General features: G+C 32.7%; 1 protein-coding gene across 1 annotated transcript; it reads left to right on the top strand.

Annotated features, from left to right (window-relative positions):
* The first annotated feature begins 2,575 nt into the window (after window positions 1-2,575).
* LOC132917842 (uncharacterized) lies at window positions 2,576-8,910 on the top strand. The gene is made up of 3 exons (XM_060978787.1): window positions 2,576-2,893; window positions 4,154-4,347; window positions 8,062-8,910. Exons 1-3 carry the CDS (start codon window positions 2,657-2,659, stop codon window positions 8,708-8,710), a joined length of 1,080 nt encoding a protein of 359 aa, XP_060834770.1. The 5' UTR covers window positions 2,576-2,656; the 3' UTR covers window positions 8,711-8,910.
* The last annotated feature ends 1,190 nt before the right edge of the window (window positions 8,911-10,100 follow it).

Raw genomic sequence — 10,100 nt, 5'->3', positions numbered from 1 at the left:
GCATGTAGGTAAATAATATCAAAAGTTTAGTTCATTTTTTGCATAAAATCACATAATACTTGAGACATATTATGTATATATTGTCATATTATATGCAGGTCATTATTGCATGAAATCAAAACAGCGTAATTATAACACCTTAGTAAATACGAGGTCTGACATAAAATATCATACCCAAAGACGTTTCTTGTGCAGTGTAAGTGAATGAAACGTTCAGGTACTGTTAGAGCAGAACAAAAATTACTCATATTTGAGTAAAAATTATTTATTTTAATGTGCAGCACATAGAATATTCCGCATCGATTTTCCAATGAATGGTGCCGATTTTCGTCCGGTTTGTAATTAAAGGACCGCGCGTGGCTTTGACGTTTGGATTTCGGACAACAATATAATTTAATTATTAATATTTTCATTGATTTAAAATGTGCCGTATACTATACATCATTACTAACGGTGAATTTATTATTGTAGTCGCGTCGATTAACATTTGAAAAGAAAGTAATTAAATTTATTTTAGTATACTTTACAATCAATATAATAAGAATAGGTATGTAGTCACGACGGCAGGAAATTTCCTCGTTGTAGTAATGATAGCACTCTAGTATATTCTATGTTGTACCGCACATTTTGCACGAATGCAAGGTGTAATATAATTATTAAAATGTAATGTCGTCGAGCTCATAAATAAATATTACAGTCATATTTTAAATTTTATACATATTATGATAAAACTATACTACGATAATAATATAATATGACATTATGATGAGTAGAATGATTTAAATTCTCCAAAAGAAATATACATATTAAATCATAATAAAACACAGAATAGAATACACAAACAATTTAAATACGACGTCATAACGATTATATATTAGACGTTTTTCTTGGTGTATACGGTTGCTTAATGTTTTTTTTTATATTTAAAAAAGTAATGCTTCATCCAATAATTGATAATAGTAAATAGATATAATGATGATTGAGTTTTAATCAGTTTTAATGGAGTTGATATTTGATATTTATAAGAAACTGTTTGAATTTCCCATACACACGCCTTAAGTTCTTAACCGTGCAGTGGTTTGGAACGCTCAAAATTGTTTATTAGCTTATTAAATATTATTATGGTCCCCCAGAGACTCTCTCTCGCCCTTTTTTGTCACTATCTTGTAGATTAAATTGCACGCGCACGGTTCTGCATATACATTTGGTTTTTAGAATATAATTAAAATAATTGTATACTTATACATGATTTTCACAACATTATTATATTATTATATAATATATATCTATATACATATAGTGCACAGTATTATGTAATATTGATAAATGTTTATAAGATATATATACTTAGGGATAGTATGTTGGGTCAGAGAAAGTTTGGAAACGTATTTCAGTATTTGCATGCATAGTTTTAAATTTTAATGTGTAGTTTTCCAAACTTTCTAGATACAATGGATTGTTTGTGTATTTATGTGTATTATATTTGTGCACGAATGACGAACAGAGCGCATTTAACGAGTCTTTATAAAAGTATAATATAAAACCCTTTTGTATTTATTTTAAGAATTTAGCGAATAAGATGTTATTGTTATAAAAATATAACCACGTAGGTATAGACAATAATTCAAAAATGTTCGTATTAAAAAGAAATTTGAAATTATAGTTCTTAAATAATTGAATAATTCATGATTCATAACATTTTTTAACCTGCAGATCGCACTATAAAAAAATACTACGCAGTTAAACACTTACAATTATTCATATTTGCATAATATATATATTATAGGTAATTAAAAAAATTATTTGAATAAATCAGTTTAAATATTTTTCGTAGTTTTGAATAACAACCCAATAGGAAATTTTTAGGTATAATAGGAATACAATATCGTAAATGTATTAATAATCTATAGTTTTTTGTTATTAAGATTTTCAACCAATAAATCCACCGGTTTTAATTAGTCATAAGATAAGGAACTATTATAATTTATAAAATTATTTTATTTGATTCTACTTGCAAATAATATTGTTGTACGAATTATGCGCATATAGTTATTTATTCAGACAGAAAAGTTATTTATACCTCAGTCTGATTTCATAATAATATCATGTTAATCTAGTATGTTACACGAAAAATATTACCGACTAGGAAACAAAAATTCTGTCAAATTATTTATAACCAATTTTTTCCTCGCTCAAAACTCAAAATGTATTAATGTATTTTCCGAAAAACGATAAACGGTCAATTAAAATAATGTATAACCTACTTACCTATATAATATGATAGTTTCAAAAGTGAATTGTTGAAATGGTACGTACCGTTATCTCACGGCTAATATGGATTTTAAAAGCGTATATATTGCTGTGAAACACTTTATTACATGATTTGCTTCACGATTATTACTGTACAAAACACATAGGCATCTAATTATCACTTAGGTCATGTAGGTATAATACTATATTGGAGGCAATTATAGGATCTTATAAACTACAAATGGTTTTCGATTATAATGCACTTATTACTATATCATGTACGTTTTACCTATACGTTGCTAATTATCATCTTTTAGGTATACTCACTATTACCGGACATAGTAATAGTACACCACAGACCAACGGCGATTTCGATACAGTCTGCATACTGCTCTAAGTCAGATAAATGATAGTGAACATGTCATCGGTACTATTGCGATCCGTACTGTCCCTGTTTACAGCGCACGTGGTCATCTGCACAGCTATTGCCAGTCGGAGCCATAATCGGGGCGTGAGTTCTTTTGATTCGCTTCACTTGTACCCACGACCGGCGTACTTACCGATTATGCCTTACTACGAGGTCGATATTCCAGAACAGGAAGGAAAATTTTTTGGCGTCATGGCGGCCACTCGATACGAAACCGTGAGTATACCGTTTAATGACTACAAATGGTCGGGTTGATCATGGCGATGTTTATGTTGGACGCACATATTTCATTGCGCGCAGTTAGAACAATATTGATATAGGCTGATGAAACAACGAAATATTTTGCCCATCATTGAGTTGGTGCCTGGTAGTAAAACTGAAGTTTGAAATATTTACTATTTCATTTTGATGATGTAAAATTGTTTGTATATTTTTATAGTATTTTTGGAGTTTGCACAAATAAATATTATAATAATATATTGTAACATTTATTAAACACACGTTTATTGTTTATTTACAAACGTACTTATTAGATAAAATATAATTTTCAGAAATTAAATTTTTTTTAAAGATTTTGTATTTGTCTCTGCCTTAGAAAATAGAAATACTATTATATAATATTACCGGTGACATTTCATAGTTAATAATTATATTATATATTAAACGTAATGTATTATAAATTATAATATACTGAGTAATCTAATTTATGAAAGACACTCATTATTTTAAAAACTATTAACGTTTTGAAATAATATTAAAATCAAATTCATTAAAAAAAAAATATTTTAAATTATTTTTACATACAATTGTTTTTTGAATACTTCGATACATAAAAATCGAATTTTCAACAAGTAGTTTGTGATTTATGAATATTCAAAGTTTGGATGAGCGGAATGAAGTGATATAATAGAGATACTCCATAAAATGTAAAACTTTAAAATTTAAATAATCATAACTAATAAACTACTTTGTTTATTCATTATCGAAAAACCGACGTTAGGTCAGTGTTAAAAAAAAGTATAATAACATTTTTTTTAAATGTTATTTTTTAACGACTTAAAATTAAGTAAAAAAAAATATTTTCAAAAATGTTAGTATTATTACTTATTAGAAACAATGAGTATTACGGTAAAAGGATCATCCGATATATTGTATGTGTCTATATGTACTATATAGTTCCAACCGCGTTTTAAAACAAATTTGAAAACGGCATATCGTTACTTTATTATAATTATTACATATATAATAACACTATACGGTTCCTGTCCGATTAGTCGCGGCGAGGGGCGCGAGATGATTTCACTTTCGTGTCCAAGGATCAAGGCCGATCCGGTGGTGACCCACCGAAAATCAATAATCAAAAACGTGATCCGATCCGGTCACGGATCTTTAAAGTGGCCGTTACATAACCGCTTAATTCGTTTGTTGACACAACGATGATATTAATAATAATAACAATAATAATGGGCATTTCAGATTACCGTCAGAGAAACCGTGCGTCCGGTGTGTTTGTACGTGGACGGGAACGTGCCGTCTTGCGATCACGTGATCCACAGCAATCACAACAACCGCCCACAGAAAGTTCCTGGACCAGCTAATTCTCGACGTCCACCGGCCGTCGACTACGAGACGTATTTTATTGAACCTAGCAAACCGAACGCAAAAATCGAGTGAGTCCCCGACGGAATAATATAATCAATATGACGATAAATTATATAATATAGGGTGTTCCTTAAAGAATATGTCTGGGTTTCAAATTGATATACAATTTAATAAAGTAAAATAGTAAATATTGTTACGCTTAAAAAATTGAAGTAGGTACCAACCAAAATTGTAGATTATCATTAATCATTTATCAATACGATTTTATAAGACATTTTTTTCCACAAATGTTCACTTATCTTAAACAAATTACTGGTAGAGGTAGACTGCAAATTGTAGAGACTCACCTGGTTCAATTGACAACTGATAGATCAGACTACGACCAAAAAATATAGTGAATTTTTGAAACCCGGAATCTTTATCGAATACACTGTATTATGTTTATTAATATGTATATAAACTATAAGGAGTAAGTACATATTGCATAAATTAACGATTATTAATTTAAACATATCTTTTCGTATGTTCTCGTATAACTTTTGTCTATGTTGTCGAAACGAAAAATATTAAATTGTATCATAATATAAAATAAAATAAGTCCCAGTTCTGTATAGGACTGCTTACAGCACGATTATATATCGGGCGTAGGCATATTATTATCGATTCGAGTTACGCAGTATTATATAGTTATAAGAATGAGCCGACAAAAAAAGCTAAGACTATTTATGGAATTGCGGCTAGAGGTGCTCTGTATATCCGATTTCTAAGTGGAATTCAGGACATCCGATCTCGTAATTTACCGAAATAGCTGCTCGTATGATACCAATAATGAGGCTATAATCGAGCTATATAATCTGTCATATAGGCACGCTTTCACTTGTTATTACATTAAAAATTCCGTACAAGGACATGTTCAAACGTGATTTCATCAGAATTGTGAGGACGTAAATTTTCCTAAACTCATGAATAAAAAAGGTGAACCTCATTCTTTGCGATATGTCAGTTTCTCTGTTAATTTACCAAGACTCTAAATTTCGACAGGGTTCCATATATTAATATATTATTAATTATTATAATCTTATGAATTCTAAAATGGTTATAATGAAAAATTATTATAGTATGTAATGGAAATAGCTAGGAAACGTTTTGTGTCTTTGAACTGTCCAAAGGATATTAGTAACTATAAGTCAATTCAAGAAGTTTATGAAAAAAATACCTTATAAGTTATAATTTATTTTTTAGTTTTAAAAAAAACCTACCAACTTTCAATGTATTTCGGATAAAAGTGTTGGATAATATTATAATTTCTAATAATTATATTGTCAAAAATAATGGAATAAATAATTATCACCACCGATAGTCGACCCTCTTATCATGTTAGCTCTTTACCCGATATTGGTATGAGTCTGATATTATAACAGTAATTACAATACCACATTATGATATGAATCATGTATAATGATAGGTTTTTTCGGCAATAATGGTTTTTCGAGCTGGAAATCCTATTTTATCTATACTGTGCCGCACATGTATTAAAATCGTTCAATGTTCTCACGCAGGTTTCTGTCTCACGTCCAGCAACAAAACTATAATATGCACATATAAATCTACGCTAGTACACTATTGCAATTATTGTATTTGGCGTGTTCACATGTTTATATAATATATTACATTATATATGGTATGATATGTATTATTTACCAGAACGTATCGTCCTGTCCTTCCAGTGTAGATCGTATACGTGACGTTAACTTTTAATCAAAAAGTTAAAAACGAATTAATGTGCGTATAACGATAAAACTACATTATTACTACACACACGCACATTTTATATAATATATGGACCGGGGGCACAGCTTGTGGGCGGACGTGATGTGCGCGAGTAAATTATTATCATTCACCATTTGTAGTATGTTGCGGCAGATGAAGGGATGATGCCCTTATTTCCAATATTATACGAGCGCGAAAACCCGATAACGTCCAAAGCTATAACAGCGTTATCGTTATTTTAAAATAATATAACGTTCAGCGTAATCCGATACAGCTGGCCTTTGTCGATACGTCATTACTATTATTATAGATTATACTGTTGTCCATCAATCGCGTGAGTCACAGCCGACATTTTTCTTACAACCAGAGCTCGACGATTTTAAGAGAAAAAAGTATATATTAGATTTGACCAATCACTGTTGTTCCAAACACATCGATGGAGTGTACGAAATATACGTAATAGCATTATAATTATTTACAAACGTTTTTGAATAACTGTTATACATTTTTGCGATTTACATACAATTTTACATATATGAGGGTCAAACGAGGCCACCGTCGGGTCACCCACCCTTTGATATACATCGTGTATAGTATTATGTTATATTATAATGTGTATATCATTTTAATTTGTATTACGATGAAAAATCGTTTGAAACGAATAAATAAAACAAGTTATAATGCGTATATGATTGGTGGACGTACTATAATTTAATGTCTGTAGAAATAGTTTTGAATATCTGCCATTTGTATTGGGTGAGACCAATTTAGACGGAAATGGTTGTCGACTATTCGCATAAGTTATGCCATTATTGTATTATGCGATTATTATATTGATTTAGTCGATTTAGAGCTGAGACTCTAGCGCACGTTTTGTTATAAAATAATACATGAGATATTAAAATTTTCACAAAATTGTTCATTTATTTTTCTTTTACTTTAGTTTTGGGTATGTAGTAAGGATATTATTTAGAATATATTTAATTGTTAGTTTAAGCTGGCTCGAAATCGATAAAAAAACATATTTTATAGTTTACCTTTACATATTTTTGGAGCATGAAAGTAACACAATGACCTGAGAATTCAATTTCTTGTTTATTTAAAGTAGGGATTGAATGATGTAGACCATACACAACCAGTAAATAGATTTGTTAGGTAATTATTATATGTGATCATCCATTATTTTAATTTGTAGCGAATGGGGTGAATTTATCATTAAATTTATTGCTACTACGGAACTACATTTTTACATACTATATTTTTCTTTGATTCGTGTTTACCAGTTTTCGCAAAGATAGATGTTTTTTTGAATTGTTCTTTTAAACTTTGAACAACAAAATTGTACTCATCTGTATCAAATGGTGAATCGAACATATTATTTGACACACTGTGTATACGTCTCGTATATTTACGTAGAGAGTTCTTTTGATTTCGAGTTGATGGTGTATGGATATACGTCACATTACGGATAATACGGGGTTTTATTAAATATTATAGAGAAGTTGTTATGTCGTCCGATCGACGATTGCGCCGTCTTTTACTTTAAGTCATTATTATTTCCATTCATTTTATTTATCTGTACGCATAATATTTCATTCCGTCGTCAACAGTATTTAACATCAATCAAATACGTATATATAACCATAAAAATGTTACATAACATGTCTTCAATAAAATTCGTTTCTGAATCGATACATTTTTAAAAATAAATATAATGCTCTGTAAGTATAGTTACACAAGTACACAAGTACTCGTAAGTGCTCAAGTATGGTTTTGTTAATATATCGTACGTGTACGAGCTACGTAGTGATATCGTTAGTATTGTTGGTATATCCTATACAAGACTGTTAGGTACAGGTACACAGTGCCACTTTATAATACAATGAAACCTACCCTAACGGAAACCTCTAAATAGTGGACATAATTTCAATGACCGAGAGTGATCGATAATATTTAGAGGTTTCGCGGTAATGTTATATATTTAATAAAATCGACGACACCAACGTTTACAGGATAACCGAAATACCATACAGGGGCGCGTTCCTGTTGACGGACGCGACAGTCGAGGCGGACGGTCAACTTCAAGCAGCCGAAGAAGATGCGACCGCGGTGGTCGGCCAAGAGACGCCGGCGTTGCAGCAAGCCATCCGGCCAGTGGTGGAGGACGTGCGGGAGCGGCGCGCCGCTACTGCAAGTGTGGCCCAACGGCAGCTTCTGCAGAACGCGTTCGGAGCGGCCAGCGCGGCCGTTGCGGCGGGCGTGGCCAACGTGGGCGGCGTGGTCGGCATGGCCGGTGCGATGGCCAACGCGGCCGTTGGCCGGCAGCAGGTCACCGTGTACGTGACGCGCGTGGACCGCGTGGTCGACGATCGGCTCACGGCCACTCTGGTGCCTAAGAACTGCATGCCCGCCCGGGTAGACGCGCTGAGGAGGTGCAACGGCGCAATTGACCCGTACTCGGCCGCGTTGCCGGAGCCTCCCTACATACTGCCGCAACCGGCGTACATGCAGAAGCAGCCCGAAGTGGCCGTGGACATCGTATCTAAGGTTGGCGGCCTTGTCCGGGACTTTGTCGACGCTCAGTCGGCTGCCACGGGTAACGATCGCCTGCGCCGTTACAGGCGTACTCTTGAAACCCACGCCGTTGCTCAACCACTGTAAATTGACAATATTTTAAATGAGTTATCACGACTTGAAAATTAATATGACACTGAATGATTAATATCTTTATAGTGTCATATACAAGTGTTGTAATGTTATTTTATACTATTAAAAATGAACAAAATACGATTACCGCAAAGCATTATAATTGTTATTGTTTTTTAGAGTGTGCGTATAATATACTGAGTGATTCATCATAATATGTGCTTTTCACCTTTTTTCATTATTAATAATGCGTGTATACTAAATCCATTTTTCAGATTTTTTAAATGTGGGTAATTAAAATCATATTTTCTAGTAACAGTAGTTTATATGGATCAGTTAAAGAGTTAGCTGTGGCAACACAAACTTTTATTGTTCAAAATACCCTTTTTAACTTTAAATTATTCAGCAACAAATCTAAAAAAGTATAAATTATATAGGTATCTGAATTCCAAAAATCGGATTTTCAATAATAACTGTATTAAAGAAAATGTGATGAACACGCTTGATGAGTCATCTTGTTATTATAATATATTGTATTGATAAATTAAATACTACCGTAGGTGGATGATTTCGTATGTCTGTACGGCCTCCTGCATTTCACGGGCCCAGTAATAATTCTAGAATCACCGCAACTCGGCATTGATGCGCACCGCGCGCGGATAGACTCGTGGTGTATCAAAATATTGTATTATTATCCGGTTTCAGTGTCGATGTCACCGCTGCGGCCGCCATAAAGTTTTCATCCGCTAGAAAATAAAAACCGAAATTCTCGGAAAGGGTTAGTAGAAGTCCGCATTGTGTACAACGGCGATATATGACAGGCTTCAGTATATGCAGCTCTGTAGCAATAATATACGGCAGGTAGTACATCTGTCGTATCCGATCGTTATATTATATATATAACTGTATACACACAGTCACAGCAGCTCATTACATATTCACTCGGGCAAATACGACCCAGGCAGCGAAAACTTTGTAAAATATATCCTCCAATGTATACGGGTATAGGTTGTCGGGAAGAGAGGAGTGGTCGTGGTTGCGGGAACAAAAAACAAATAATAATAATACCCGAAATTTCGATATACTCGTATATGGATAACTGAATGTCGAATTCGAAAACTCTCACGCGGTTTCTTGTATACGCCTATGTATAATATTATAATATTCTTGCGTATGTTGCGTGCACGGACCTCTAAATTCTAATAAAAATATTTCATTGTAATGAATTGCTATTGCAGGGGTGACCAAATCCAGCGATCGATTTCCTGCGTTCGATATAACGGTATAATATTATGTTGAAAACTGAATTTTTTGAAAACCCAAGCAGATATTTGTATAAGCATTTTTTTTTTTTTTTTTTACATCAATACCTAATTTTTCAACGAGGAATGTAATAAATACAGAG

The sequence above is a fragment of the Rhopalosiphum padi genome, chromosome 1, assembly GCF_020882245.1.
Source record: "Rhopalosiphum padi isolate XX-2018 chromosome 1, ASM2088224v1, whole genome shotgun sequence".
Classification (NCBI taxonomy): Eukaryota; Metazoa; Arthropoda; class Insecta; order Hemiptera; family Aphididae; genus Rhopalosiphum; species Rhopalosiphum padi.
This window is presented reverse-complemented; position numbering and strand designations above follow the sequence as displayed.